Source organism: Lissotriton vulgaris, unplaced genomic scaffold, assembly GCF_964263255.1.
Source record: "Lissotriton vulgaris unplaced genomic scaffold, aLisVul1.2 SCAFFOLD_315, whole genome shotgun sequence".
Taxonomy (NCBI): domain Eukaryota; kingdom Metazoa; phylum Chordata; class Amphibia; order Caudata; family Salamandridae; genus Lissotriton; species Lissotriton vulgaris.
Genome location: NW_028250410.1, coordinates 770,468 through 786,510, shown reverse-complemented (window position 1 = coordinate 786,510; position 16,043 = coordinate 770,468). Strand labels below are relative to the sequence as shown.

The window sequence follows — 16,043 nt, the reverse complement described above, 5'->3', positions numbered from 1 at the left end:
CGTCGACGTGGATGACGCATCGGCGGAGGTCTTCGTCGACGAGCTGACAGTGGAAGGCGTCTGAAAAGATGAGTCCTGAGAAGAACTCTTGACAGTTTTTTGAGGCAAGTTCTTGGCGGGCTTTTTATGAGACGAACTCTCCAAGCCTTTGCCTGAAGAGGCAGCCTTTGAACATGAAGGTTTGTCAGAACCCTTTGTTGGTTGATTTTTCTTAGCAACCTTAGCCTCAGAAGATGGTTGATGTTCAGACGCAGGCCTCTTCCTAGACACTGAAGTGGAACCCGAGGCAATACTGTCAACATCAGACACAGCCTTATCAGAATTCTTTAGCCTTTGTAGCCACAAAAGCAATCGACCTTCTCTGTCTCTCTGGGTCTTTGGAGGAAATTTCCTGCAGATCTTACAGTCCTTGACTAGATGATCTGGGTAGAGACAATATATGCATTTCTCATGAGGATCCTCTTTAAAAAGCCGGAGCTTACCACAGGACTCGCAGGCTCTGAACAGAGACTTCCTTGAAGACATTTCAACTAGAAAGTAGAGATATTTCAAAAGAAACTGAGCAGAGCTCAGGGAGACTCCCTTCACACGACGTGCGGTAGAAAATCTGAGAGCCTGAGCCTCTGGGGAGAACATTCTGGTGGGTGCTGGCGCCTGATTGGCTGTAGTTTGGTCTATACAAAATGACTATGATAGTCATAGATGTGGAAGTTTTTTTCCTACTGTAGTTGGGCTACTTTACTTCCTGGTTTATTCTAGTGGTATTTACTGTATAATTATGGCATATTATTGCTATTTTTATGTACCGTGGGACTCCCACTCCGACGACGGGGAATGATTCAGGCATGTGAATCTATGAAAGACACCCCTAATACTGGAGAATCCTATGATCTTTCTGAATGAGACAGTCTTCAAAGGGACTTGTGTTACAGCAGTACTGGCCTGGGCACAGCACGCACTGACTGGGGCACATAGTGTCTGCTGAACTTAGAACACAGTACTGACCTGGGCACAGCGTACCACTGGACTGAGCACAGAGAGTACTGACCAGGTTACAGCGTGCACTAGTCTGGACACAGCGTGTCCGCTGAACTTCGCAAACAGTACTGGCCTGGGCACAGCGCGCACTGACCGGGGCAGAGCGTGTCCACTGAACTTAGTACACAGTACTGACCTGGGCACAGTGTGTCCACTGGACTGAGCACAGAGGGTACTGGCCTGGGGCACCTACTGAACTTCGCGCAGAGTGTACTGAACGGACAGCAGAGTACTGAACGGACAGCAGATTAATGACCTGGACATGGCACGCCCACTGGACTCCGCACAGACAGTACTGACCTGGGCACAGCGTACCACTGGACTGAGCACAGAGAGTACTGACCAGGTTAGAACGTGCATCGACCTGGGCACAGCGTGTCCGCTGAACTTAGCAAACAGTACTGACCTGGCCATGGCGCGCCCACTAGACTCTGCACAGACAGTACTCACCTGGGCATAGCGTGTCCGCTGAGCTGCAGCTTGCGGAAGGTTTCTTCATATTGTGGGAGCTCCACGTAGGTGATTAGCCACTGGACCACCTCCTCCACTGTCCAGTTGTACACTGCAGGGAACAAAGCACAAACAGCAGTGAACACCCACTTCTAGTCTAGCGCTTTTACATAAAGTGTGCTGTGAACAGCGCCGCTACAACTGTTTAACCACACAGCCGTGCACCACAGAAAGAGGAACTTTAGCAATAATCAGTGCACCAAAAGTGTACCACAAGTGCCACTGGAGGCCAGCGGGCAGCAACTGCAGCACGTGCTGCACCAGTTCATGACAAGCACGCCACCTAAATCACACCATACAATGCCCAGGAAGAGGGGTGTCAGCACATGGGTTTTCCTTTCTCAATGTCTCTTCACACACCCACATGCATATATTTTTTTGCATGCTGGGTGTCCAAGGGCTGCTCATGTTAGCCCATTGGAAGCGGTCATACTCTCATTTGCATTCGAAAGGCCATCTCTGCCCACTCATCCGCTGGGCTGTTTAACCCAGGATTGTTGCAAAAAAAAATGTAGCTCCAGACTTTGTGCCTTTTTTAAAATTTTGTATTTCACAAGTCTGCCCATTGGCACTATGACATATGCCCTCATGAGCTCTTCCTGGCTTTTCACTCAACTGCAGGTTGAATTGTGGGGCTTGTAGTCCTGTTTTTAAGACTTGTATTGTGGCTCACAATCTCAGAATGGAAAGTGTAAAGTATGGAAAGTCTGAAAAGTGCTGTTGGCTAAAATGCCAGAATTAGCTGCAGGTGTTATACGTGGCATGGAGCCACTTGTCAGCTTTAAAAAAAAGAAATTATAACACATTATTGAGGACATTTTAAAAGCCACTTGTTTCGCGTGCAAAACCAAAAGGAAAGCGCCCATTTGTTTTGAGATGGTTCCCACATTTCATGGATTAAAACCAGCATCATCATTGGCAGTGACAATGGTTGTCTTTTGTGGAATGGAACCTTTTATACTTTTCTTCATAACAAAATAAAGGTGCACTAGATAGCAGCAGCGCATCTTTAACGCAAAGCGTAAGTAAAGGACAGGCGGCAGTAACAGAAGGAACATAACAATTCTCTCACATACAGGACAGGCAGAACACAGATAGCTAGCACACTGAAGAGGGAATAAAATGCATGAAAGCGCTGTTGGACACTTTCTGTAAACAAACATACAAGAAGCACAAAAACTCATGGAAGAAACAGTCAAGGCTAGTATGTAAAAACCACACATTTGTGTACCTGGCCTAGCTAGCAGGGTAGGCTTCACCTGTAGTTTTCAAATTTAGGCCCTGGAAGCGCCCAAGAGCGCCTGCTCACTAGTTGTAAATTCTCCTAGTTACGGCTTCCCTAGATTGGGTGAGGTTATGTCTCAAGTCCATCCTTATGTTCTCCCTTTGTTAAACTATCAGACCTATATTAAAATGGTATGTGGGTGTTTTTACCGTAGTCTGCCAACCACGATATTAAACAAGCATTTTCAATGCAATAGGTCCGGCTTTTGCGAGCGTTTAAGCGATTGGCATTGTAAATGACAATGCCTTTTATTTATGTGTTTAAACCCAACACATATCTAGAAGGCATTGTTACTTTTAATGCCAATATCTCAAACTCTCGCAAATGCGAGAGCACTTTAATGTTGGCCACGCTCAATTTCTTTAAACGCTGATCGCCGTATTCAGGTTACAGTGAGCAACATCTAAACAAATGGGCATGACGATATTAAAGTGAAAGCGCATATGGTGCACTTGCACACATAGCAAAACCAAATTATTCATTTAGAAACGTTCTGCAGCGCGACGGCACAAGTGAAAGCAGCCTGTTATTATTTAATTAAATATATAAGTACAGCCGCTAATGTGAAAGCATCTGCCTGTAAAATAAATAATTAAAAAGCGCAGATGCTCAACTGAAAGCGGACTGCACCGTAAATTCAAAATCATTGAATAAGCGCGGCTGCTATAGTTAAAGTGGACCGCGTAGTCATTTAAATAAATACAGTAGTCAAAGCGTGAGGCGTGCTGTGATGTGATGTGATGGGTGGAATAGGGGGGGATACAGGAAGAGAATTAACCGCATCGCTGCGGCGGCATTTCCCGCTGTGTGCGGCGTTTTTAAAAATACTGCGTTACATGACGAGCTCAGCTCATCATCAGCATACGAGCGCCGTAGCTGATGACGAGCTGAGGTCGTCATCAGCATCGAAGTGGTTAAAGAAAATAGTGCTCACCAACTTATATAGCAGACCATGTACCAACACCAGTAAAAGGTCCAGCCCTAATGGGAGGTAACAAATGCAGACCAGGACTCGGAAGCCAGCCTTTATGAAGGACGATGACGCAAGCCAACTAAAAATATGGGTGGAGAGTGGGAGGGCTTCAAAGCCATACCCCACTACTGCATGCATCGCAGCACGCATGGGCTGGCCAGGCTCGACCTAAAAAATTGAAGGATCGACCAATGGGTCTTGCTTCTCTTTTCCATCCACATGTTTCAGCGCCTGTATATTGCACCTGTTGGACTAGGAGTCTTCCTCAGGACTAGAGGCACCTCACATTAAATATTGTGAAAGAGTCCCTGGCTCCTAAAACAGGTTTACTAGCGTTAGAAGGGAAGAAGAAAAAATGACCCCAGGCCCCACATGTGCTATTGGTTGTCGGCGCCAGTGGCATGTTTCACAGGATTGGTCAGTCTAATCGCAGCCTTCTCTAGGAAAGATTCTATGCCCATGCTGGCAAGCCACGCTTGCAGTTGATTGGGTGCAGGGGCGGATTGGCAAGGCGGGCATGGGCCGAAGGGCCGGTGCCTCAGTGCCCTCTGTGGGCCGTTTTTTTTCTCCCCTGTCCCAGTCCACAGAGAGTGGACTAGGAAAGGGGAGAAAAAAAAACGGCCCACAGAGTGCACGGAGACAGAGATTGAGAAAATGAAAGCAGCCTCGCTGTGCGGCCAGACAGCAATTGTCAGCTGTGGGCTCTCCTTCACCCCTACCCTGCCAAGCAATCAAGCTGAGGCTGGGCTGGTGAGGGGTGATTGTTTGCAATAATCGGCCTCCCTGGGGGCCAGGTGTTTCTCAGGCCTTTGAGCCATTTGCACCTTGGCCCCCTGGCGCCCATGCAGCCCAGAAACGGTGTTGGTCTTAACACCTCGCCCACAGCCCTTCACATTCAGGGCATAGTGGGCGAGGAAGAATGGGTCTTGCTGTGGGGGCCTGGTGATGTTTGAAATGTTTTTGTTTTATTTATTTATTTATTAATGCGATTTTATATAGCACGGACTTTACCCGAAGGTGTCAGAGCGCTTCACACTAGGAACAGCAATAATACATGAGGAGAAAATTATAAGTGGACAAATTACAAAAGCAAACGTTAAGTTACATGAATCAAAAGTGACAATAGTGAGCAACCAAAATACAAGAGGAGCAAACGATACATTACAGGAGGAAAAAGAGATATGTGTGCAGGTTACAAAAGCGTACAAAATACAAATAGAGGTATAATACTGCAATTAATGGCAGGCACTCCAGCACAAGAACAAACGTTACGTAGGCAATGGTGGCACTCGTGCAAGTATCTAAAGCAAACAAAAGTGAGAGGTAGCAAACAGTGTGTTACAAGAGAAAAGTGACTTGTGCAAGTTACAAAAGGGTACCATACACAGGTACAAGGGTAATACTACAGTAAATGGTAAACACTCAAACTGCCAGAACACACTGGGAAGGCACTTCCCATGCACCAGCTTCACCTCAGCCTCCCCCCTGGCTACCTGGCTACCTTGGATGACCCAGAAAGCTGTGTTTTGTGCTCCCCTGCCAGGACATTTTCCCAAGGCCTGGAGGGTTGATTAAGTTACTAATTGCAGGGGCCTTACCTCTGTTCATGTGCTCCTGAGCTGAAGGTCTGGGGAGGGCTGAGTAGGTTAGTAATAGCAGGGGCTTTGCTGCTTTTCAGGTGCTCCTGTGCTGGAGGGCTGGAATAATTTTGTGACAAAAAGGGGCCTTGCTATTTTTTTTATTTGCTCAGCATGTAGGCCATGTCACCTTGGCCCTGTGTCGTGTGCAAGAACAGTATCCTCCCACTTTCATTCCTGGTCTGTGCAAATGGTGTTTCATGAAAGGGCACGCCCCTTGAATGTGGGCCACGCCCCTTAAATAAGGCCACGCCTCTTGAATGTGGGCCACTTTTTTCGTCAGTGCCCGGGCCGAATTGTGATCCCAATCCGACCCCGATTGGGTGTGGGCCACAAGCCTCCTCTCCGTCGCTCTCCACCTCACTCATCAGTGCCCTCCGCCTCTGGTGAGGAAGAGAAAAGGGAGGAAAGAGCCTGAAAGGCACCGAGGAAAGGTTCCTGAAAGAGGAGTGACTCGAAGGGAGAGATACGAAAGGTGTAGAGGGTCGGGGGTTGGAGCGAAAAAGGGGAGTCAAAAAGAAGAAGCAATAGAGAGCGGAGAAAACGAGAAAGCAGTGAGGTAGAGAGGAAAAGTTAAGAGGCAGATGTGTTGAAGTGCGTTGTATTGGAGAACAGGAGAGGGAGGTGGGAAGAGGGGGTACCAGCCTCGGATTGGTAACACGGGCATTCAGGCAATGCCCGAGGGGCCGGTGTCTGAGTTCCTGCTGTGGGCTGCTTTTTTGAGCAGTCTGGGTAGGGTGACCAGATTCTCAAAACAAAAAACAGGGACCGGTCATAGAAATAGATGTAGGACTACAGTTTGCAGTAACCATCAACATAAAAGTAGGATTATTTGACAGCTGTCATAGACATAGAAAAGGGACAACAACAACAGCTCCCTCCACAGACCGAGATGAAGCATTACAGACAACAAATCTGAGGTCTTTTATTGGCACCCCTCTCCTTTACACAGCAGCATTAGTACTTCTTATTACATTTACACTTTTAAGGACTACAGCATATATTTGCCAAAAATCAATAAAATATCACAGCAAATGCCAGTACAAAGAGAGCATGCGCGCGCATGCTCAACTGGAACAATGAAAAACAGGGACATTTCTGTGTTTACCTGGGACACTGTTTAAAAACGGGGACATTTGAGTCACTTGGAGAAAAGTGTCGGGACACGGGGACATTTCTCCAAAAACGGGGACTGTCCTGGGAAAACGGGGACGTCTGGTCACCCTAAGTCTGGGGCCGATTTGGGCGGTGTCTCTATTTTCGGAATACAGCCAGCGGCCCAGTGGGTGCCTGAGTGGCCTTTCTGCAAGCAGATGGGCGCTCATTACCACCACTTCCCCTTCCACCAACACCGCCGGTCCCCCACGCCAGGTTTAGCAACAGGCAGAGGTATCACTCAATTTGTCTCGCTGGCCGGTCCCTTAATGTATGCACATACTGAGCGGGCAGGGGGCCTCAGTAGAAGTGGCTTCACTTGCTGTCAGGTGTGTTTCACTAGTGTAAACTAATGCGTGCATTTTTTTAAGACCCCCCCCTGCGCTATACACAGGGAGGAATGAGGTGGTGAGGTACCCTCACAGGATAGAAAGAAAGATGAGGCACAGAGATATTTCGTTGAGAAAAACAGATGCGGTAGAGAGAGGAAGAGGGTGGCTGTGATGTAGGTAAACCGAGTGGAAGAAGAAAGGAGAGGTATGGATAGAGATGAGCGAGTCACTGAACGCTCGAGCCGGGCCCGAGCTGGACTCTTGGGCTCTGCCGCAGCTCGAGCCCAAAACGAGTGGAGGCTACAGATGCCGCCCGGGTAAGAGGGGAGCAGGGCTCGATCCCGGCCCGGACTCTGCGTCCTGTCAATCCGGCGCGGCTGCCCCTGTACTGTGTAAAGTAGTCTGTGCCTGTGGCGAAGCACTCCTCGTTCCGTGGGAAAGTTCGTGCTATGTGACACTGCTAAAAATAAGATGTGGCTTGTCCCCGACACCCACTCACTAATCTCCTCTTCCGAAAATGAAGGACAAAGCATTAACAGCTGATGTCCGAAAGAAAGAGCCCACCCAGTGGCTGAAATGTCCAGCATGAAACTACAAATCTAGGCCGCATATAGGGTACATGTGGGAAATGACGTGCCTCTTGGTCCACTCCTTGTGATCACAATTGAGGGGGTGGGGAGCAGGAACATTTCAAAGAGCCGGAGCCGACCTTTGGCTCAGCTCCCACTTTTAATTTTATTTTATTTTTTTATATAGCGCAAACTAGACCCGAAGATATCTGGTATCAGAGCGCTGTGCATAGCAAACGTTTCGTTACATGAGGACACATTCATTTTTGATAGGCACAGGGAGATTAAGAGGATGCTGAGTGTCATTGCCGAGACTCGAACCCCGTAGCCCAGCTTCGACGTCAACCGGTCCAGCCGTGAGGCTGCATTTGTTGGTTCATCCACCTCTATGTAGGGGAAGTAATGGGCAAAGCGCTGTGGTGGGGGGAGGCAGGCAGAGAAGGAAGAGAGGAGCAGGTGTGGAGACGGTGACGGAGTCAGAAGATAACAAGTAGAGAGGTCAGGCAGAGGTGAGGGGCAGAACGAGGGATAATGTGGCTGAAGTGCAAGGTTTGACAGAAGTGGGTAGAGAGATAAAAGGGAAGGGTGAGGTAGAAGGAGGGGATACATTAATAGGGACATAGAGGCGAGGAAGAGGACGTGAAGGGAGAGGGAGGAGGTGAGGTACACGGCAGTGATGCAGACAAGGGATAGAGCGCCACGAGGTAGGACTTTTATAGCCAATAAACACTAAATATACACAATTTGTACCAATTTCTCCTTTGTCCAAGACTCTTTTCCGAGAGTCTAATGTGTTAGAGCAGAGAGGCACATTTGCAGATAAGGTAGGCCATGAGGGTTCATTGGTTATTGACTTCAAATGGCCGCCAGAGTGACGTCACGGACTGAACTGGCAAAAGGTCCCAGTTGGGAAGAGCTCTTTAGAGTACAATCTCCTCCACTGATCTAATGCTTTGCTGTGTACGCCTCTCCATGTGACCCACTGAAAGGCACAGGTGATGAACCTCTTATGCCCCGTCAAATACTATCTGATAAACTTGAATCAGAGTTTATCTGTAAAGGAGTTGCTTGATTATTCAGATGCTGTTAGCGAGGACTCCCAATAGAAATACCAGCAAAATCTATCCACCCTCCTGATAACATTTAAAACACATCGCACCTATAGGGGCAGCACCAGTGTAAGGATTTCCAAAGCTGCCAGCAAAATGATACTTTTACAGAATGCATATGCAGCCACTCCTGCTTGCAACAACATGGCCTTCAAGGGGTCCCTCAAGGCTCGATCCTCTCCCCAATCCTCTTCAACCACTACCTGGAACCACTGGGTGTGATTTGCAGAAAATCTGGGATTCTCTGCCACCTCTGTGCTGCCGACACTTAAATGTACTTGAATATCTCGTACCCAGAAGATGCTGCACTGCTTTCAAAAACACTCTTAATTTATTTTGGAGTTTTATAGAGCGCGAACCATACCCAGGAGGGTATCAGAGCGCTTTACAGGATTGACAGGTGGTATAAACAGACTTAGGATGGGTGGATACAATTGAGATAAGAACAGGTAGATGCATTATACAAGGAAAGAAATAATAGGCAGTAACATATCCCTGATACAGTTGGGATAAAAACATTATAAAAGAAAACAAGCTGTCTCAATTACTGGGTGGGATGCCCAGAAGTGCTGGGTAGGTATCACCTGGAAGAACCATGGGTAATGCTGTAATAGAAAAGTCGCTGAGGTGATAGAAATGCAAGCGTAAGGAGAGGAATTTGCCGATCAGGAAAGTTTTGGCCTCCTTTTTAAAATGAGTCAAAGCTGGAAGTCTTCTGATGGTGGGTGGGAGTGAATTCCATATTCTTAGGCCGACCCCAGAGAAGGCCCGATTATACGTTTTTTTTCTCCGCAAACATGCTGGTTGGAGCAAAAGGTCTCTGGCGGACCGTGAGTTTCTGGCTCCTCCGGATATCAGAAGTTTCTGGGCGAGAAAAGATGGGAAAATTGGAGTATACAGCCTTGCGAGTGATGCAAGCCAGCTTAAGTTGGATTCTGGCCTTGAGAGGTAGCCAGTTCAGAGCTTTAAGGTGGGGAGAGATATGGTTGAATTTCTTTGAACCTGTTAGGAGTCTGGCGGCGGCATGATGGCAGGCTTTTAATGGGGCCAAAGAGTTCTTGGGTAGACCTGCGAGGGTAGAGCATCCGTATTCTAGTCTGGAGATGACTAGTGCTTGGGTTGCCATTTTTAGGTCTGGAGTGTCAGGGAAATGTTTCAGGTGTCTTAGGTAGCTCAGGTGAAATCTGGCAGTTTTGGCCATCAAGTTGATATGGCCACAAATTAAAAACTGGATGTTCAACCAACATCTAAAATTCAACTCAACTAAAACAGAATTTCTTTAGATTTCGCCTCTAAAAGCATAAACCCCACCACAGGAATGGATGACAAACTTCCCAGCTTGCCTTTCTCCTGAGTGCCAGATACATTGGATCACCCTTGACAATCATTTCAATCTTCACAGCCTCATCGCAGCTATTGCCAAAAGCGCACAACACCAACTTGGGGAGCTTTGGGGCATCAGACAATTGATCCCAGAACAAGACCTCAAAACAGTGGTGCAGTCTCTCGGCGTCTCCAAATGAGATTATGCAACTGCCCATCTCTGAGGCACTCCCAAATGTCACCTAGGCACATTGAGAGCAACACTACATGCAGCAGCACGCTCCGTTTTAGGTCTCAAGAAATATGACCACATTTCCTCTGCCCTGCTAATGGGTTCACATTGAAGAACAGACCCAATTAAAAACCGCCTGCATTACCCACAGGGCCCTGCACTCCTATTCACCTTCCTGTCTAAACGAGAAACTGAAAATCTCTGAAGCAAATAATATGCCCAATCCCTGCTCCTGGAACCCCCCATCTTCAATCGAGATTGGTACAGGAGCCAGCTATTCTCTGCTAGTGCCACAATAATCTGGAACGATCTGCCTCCCTCCCTCCCCCTGCCTAACCACCCGCCTAGTCACCTTCAAAAAGTATCTCAAACTCCTACCATTTGACAGACACCTTGGAAAATCAACCTTGACCATACTTATGTACTCTCTCCACCAGGATCTGAACTGTCTCTGTTATGTACCCCACAATCTAAACCGATGCATTAACTGTGCAACAACCTTTGACCAACTGCTGTAATTATCTTATGTGGTAACTCCTGCACACATCCACCGATACAAATTTCCAAGCTGAATTACTGTAAGTGGAACTGCTCCTGTTGTAAAGTGCTCTGATGCTTTAGGGCCATATCCGCACTGTATAAAATTGCAGATGAAGGCCATTTATTGCAGTCTGGCACCCTTCCATGCCGGGTCTGGCGGCACCATAGATGCATGCACACTAGGCCCTCACTACTGCCCAGGCCACATCAGTCCGAAACCACAGTGGACCATGCTTCACTAAACAGCGGTGAAGTCTAGCAAGATTAGACCCCAGACGGACGCAGAGTGTTTTTACAATACCAAGTCCCATACACCATAATCCTGTCAGTACATGGACACCATGATTAACAAGAGTTCTGGCCTCGTGAGCATTCTGCACTTCCCCTGCCTCTGCTTACATTTGGGCGTACAACTGTTTAACATTTCCCCAAAGAATACGTGAATTATCAGGGCGACTGTGGAGCATACGTGTACATCTCGTGTGAAGCTGGGACGCAAAGACTTCAGGCACAGACAGAGTGAGAGAGAGGCCTTTAATGGAAGGAAGTGCAGAAACCCCTAGGCCTAGGAGTTGCAATCCTACGTTGAGTCGCGACATTCGTTTGCACACGGCTTTGGTGGTTTAGACGGCGGTTAAAAACATATAAGAATAGCTTTATAAGTGAAAACAGGGGGACAGTCCTACCAGGGGGCAAGAAACAAGACTTTGTGGTCCAATAACCTTCCAGGGTCCTCGCCTCATGTTTGACTCACGCGCCAGGAGGGTGCGGCTGTACTCTGTCCGCATCCTGCGCAGTGAGCACATAGCAGGTCATTATGGACAATGTTTCCAGCGCTGGACTTTCGTGTGATACCTTAATGCATTCTGGGAGCTCTAATCTACTTTCCACTGAACTAATTAAACACCTGAAAAACAATGATTTGTAGGTGAAAACGTTCAGGCCTGGACACAGCGTCTGTAATGACATTAGGAGGTTGCTGGAGGCAGTGCCCACAGGCTGGCACCAGGCCTCGGCCTCGGTCCTGGGCTGGAAACGGCGAGCTCTCTGCAGTGAGTAGACCCGGACCCATATATCAGATAAGGTGCCCTATCCTTCGAGCCGTAGCACGCCTTTAAGAGGCGCACCAGCATAGGCAGTGCGGCCTCTTACAGCGAATGAGCGGCCCCCACACCAGCCGTGAACTCGTGCTGCCCTAGGGGCAGCGCTTTCAGTAACATAGGGAGGCGCTACTTCAAAGACACTCCTCGCCTCTCTGTGCCTGCGGCAACCCGCCTGCACTTTAAAGAGGGGCTAGAGATCCCTCCTCCAGGGGGCAGTCAGTGATTGCATCTGCCTGCAGGGGGGCCACAGGAACCTTTGCCCCCTCCTGACAGCTGCTCTCAGGGGGCGCACTGACAGTGCGCCACATTTTTGTTGAAAGTGCACCTCCTAAGGACACATTAGCCTCTGCGCCCACAATACAGCGCAGGGGCAAAGTGACATCCTCACAAGCGTGGGGGCCACACCCCATGCAAATGAGGGAATGTCCTCTGAAGATGGCGCCATCGACACATGTGCACCTGCGCAATCAGTATTACAGAAGGGGCTAAAAAAATTGTCTGTTGCCCTTCTTTAGTACCATAGTGCCCTGGGGGGCACCCACGCCCGTTGCGCACCGGGGCACTATGTGCAATATAGCCCACAGTGTCTCTTCCACACCGTTGCTAATCATTGGGCTAGGATGGAAACAGCGTGTCCTCTGCACGGACGGTGGTGGGAGAGTGGCTGCTGTGAACCGATAGGACTCAGAGTTTGGGGGAAACCGCAGCATTCACCTCAGGCTCATAAGTTACCTGCATAAGCCATCGCCCCTGCTGGGCAAGGTGCAATCTTCATCAACATAAGCCGTGGCCTCCCACTCAAGGTTCACACACTCCTCCTGTCCCTAAATTAACCCTTTGTGGATCGGTGAACAGCAGCAACCTGCCTCTCTCCAAAGAGCCCAGCAACGTTGTGAGCTTCTTTGAATTTCCTATGTCCACATTCAGATCCTGATACATGGGCTGCGTGTTTCTGTTCCGTGGAGTGGAAATAGGTTTATAGCGGATAAAGCTTTTGCTAACTTTCCAAAATACATTGGTGGAAGGAGGAATCTGAATTATTCATTTCAAAGGGATTGAATAAAGCACAATACAAATATCCCCAAAGATACTGGAAAAAAAGTCTTGGATGAACAGCAAAAGTCTTTCTTTTGTTTCTGCTCACGAGGTAGTGGGGTTCTATCTACACACATCATGGGAGCATGCTCCAAGACTTACAGGCCTGGTAAAAGAAAGATCTTGTTCCAATCCTCCAGTTTTTTGAGCTGCTGTTTTTCTAGCAGCAGCTTGGAGACAGATGTTTGATAAAGCCTTCAGTGAGATTTAATTGCCACTGTGGCAATACACAAGCCATTGAAAATAACTCTTTGCTGAATCAGCAGCCAATACAGTTCTCCAATGTGGCTTCTAACAGAGAGCTGCGTTGGAGATCTGAAAGCAATCTGGCTGCTGCATTCTGCACCATGTGTTGTCTATTGAGGAGGACTGAAGGTAAACTACATACTAAGCAATACAAATAAAGCGAGTCAGAAAACTGCTATTGCTTGTTATACCGTTTGCTGAAGAAACATCAGATGACAGGCGGAGACTTCTGCAACAATCGGATGTAATAAAATAAGTTGGAACTGGTTTATAGGAGATCTACAAGACAGCCTTTTGTCCATATTGATTCCAAGGTTCATAGCCGTCTCAATGGGGGTTGCAGGTTGGCCCAAGTTAGCAGGCACCCCACCCTGAAGTACCAATGGAAGGAGGGACAGAAAAACGAACACCTCTCTATTTTCACGATTTAACTTCATAGGATCTTCTGCCATCCGTTGAGCGACAAGTCAAAGACATTGCTGGAGGTTTGCAGCTACAGGTGGTGTCTCCTCCTTGAAGCGACCACAGTCTATCATCTGCACAGGATATGACCTGCTACCAAGAATATTTCAAAAGGGCAGCTGGAGGGGCCAAGTATAAATGTAATAATGCTGGGCTCAAACAGGAGCCCTAAGGGGCCTCTCTCATCAAAGGGCACGAACTAGAAGAACATTCCTCTGGTTTCACAGTCGCAGAAGATGTTCTAAGGAGGAGGTGCAGCCGCACCAGGGCTTTCTCTTTAACTTCATTCGGATTCAAACGTTTTAGAAGCGTTTTATGAGTAAAAAACTCAAAGGCAGCACTTTCATCGGATCTAATGAGAACCGAGGTATTTCAGTGATCCCAAGTCTCGAAGAGCTTCAGTAGCAGCAGGTGAAGTGGTTTCTGTTCTACCTTGTGCGCAAAACTCTGCCAGTACTTTATTCAAAGGATCATTGGAGTCAATGTGTTGATTCAGATGTCTGTTCCCCTCCTTTCCAATAGTGTTTGCTGGAAAAGGTAGGAATGATTCCCGCCTGTAATCGCTCCGCACAGAGTCGTCCGCATTGGCTTTCTTCAATAGCGGGAGCATCAGCTTTTTTCCAATTAAGTGAAACAGTGGCTGAGGCTAATCAAGTATTACTCAGCTCCACAGTAACACCGACTAATCACATTTGCCACCATGTGTAGAATGAAGGGGGTGCCAGGGTCCAACGTGAGCCAGATTTAATCTGCAGCAGAAATGTTGTTAGTTTTTGTCTGACATGGGATCGAACTGACAGATTTATCTGCAGGGAGGGGGCTTCAAAATGGGAAAGCAATGCTCTTCCGGGCTAAGGCTGTTCAGAACATTAGCAGTAACTGTTTCAATCTTAGTTCCAAAGAAAGTAAACAAGACCTGACATAACTTTTGTGACGAGGAAACTGTTGCTAAATGAGGAGGATTACCTAAAGGTTTAACAATTGAGAACATTTCCTGAGAAGATTGGTTGGCGAGCTCTTTTCTGTTAGCCTAGTAATTCATTTATGTTTGTTTTAATTCCCTTTTATGATTTTTAACACTAGTTGGTCAGTCTTCTTGTCATCTAGGATATAGGTAAGCCTCCTGCTTCTCTCTCATTTTTACACAACCTTGTTTAGCTAAAGCTAATTCTTCAGAAACCCATGGATGGGGCTGATGGCTTTAAAGATGTATTGCATCTTCTTTTCGGGGGAGCCAAAGTTTCCATTAGGGATGTTAAGCTTTCCTCAACACCAACTCACTAACTGTTGCGCTATTGTTTCAAGGTGCATATTAGATAGGGAAAACCTATGTCTTTACAAAACCTTTTTGGGTATTTTACTGTACGTCTAACAAAGGGAGGGACTTAGAGCACATCAAGATCCAGCATACATGCTCCGAATAAACACATAAATGCATGTGGGGTATGCGTTCCTAAAGAAGAATGTGTGTCTATGTGGGTCAACTACTATTCTGTAGGGTACACAGTGGGTGTGACCCTGTATGAATCAAATGCCCTCACACACCTGGAGAGGTGTCATGCGTCATCATAAGTCATTTGCTCCTCATCTGGCCGGCGCTGCTATGCATAACAATGATCTATTAGCTATTCATTAGGACCATTATCGACCCAATCTGATTCGGTCGAGTTATTACAAAAAGTACTACTAAGGGGTCAGACACAGGAATTGGCTTCCAAGTGTTAATCAGAAGACGACGTCTTGAATTGTACAGCATAGTTGACTCGGTGATTAACCGCAAATGGTTAAGGAATTCACACATTCAACTACCTTCGGGCAATTCAAATCTTCAAAGCACAAGTAAAAACCTTCCATATGGATAAACTTAGTAGTATTTATAGTTAGTGGCGGGAAAAGCTCCATTAATTCTGCCACGAAAGCCACACATGCTCCAAGCGATCAAATGCCTATTGTTGATGCTTTTGTAAACGTTGGCGAAGAGGAGTTCACTCTCGTAGTAATATTAATTAAAAGTAGGTGTTGGAGCACTTCAATACTGGCATTTACATTTTTTAAATGGGAGGCTCAAGATTTGCTTTTCAACTAGTGAATGACCCAAATTCCTAACCGGAGCATTTTTCAAAAGCATAAAAGCATTCTCCTATTCTGAGCATTCGCCTAATGCTTGTTATTCATTCCACTGACTACACAATAGAACAAACAATGAATGATTGCAACATTTATCATGGAAAATTAATATCAACTATGATGCTATATCAGACGCTTACAGAATTTTTCTCCTGCAGCTGTCATTGCGACATAACCTGTGACATGCATTTCGCTTCTCGTCGCATATGAAAGGAAAAACTTTGTACTCTGTTATCCTCGATCAGATTAAATTGAAACGCCATAGCTCCATTAAAGTGGAATGGCCGGACCATTTCATGATCCCTCT

General features: G+C 47.0%; 1 protein-coding gene across 2 annotated transcripts in view; it reads right to left on the bottom strand.

The window, feature by feature from the left end:
* Window positions 1–16,043, bottom strand: part of LOC147663269 (stromal interaction molecule 1-like) — a 515,456-nt gene that overhangs the window by 171,374 nt on the left and 328,039 nt on the right. For both annotated transcript variants that reach the window (XM_086950573.1, XM_086950572.1), the window contains one exon: window positions 1,489–1,600. In XM_086950573.1, coding sequence (XP_086806699.1) covers window positions 1,489–1,600 — 112 coding nt within the window. The remainder of the gene's footprint in view (window positions 1–1,488; window positions 1,601–16,043) is intronic.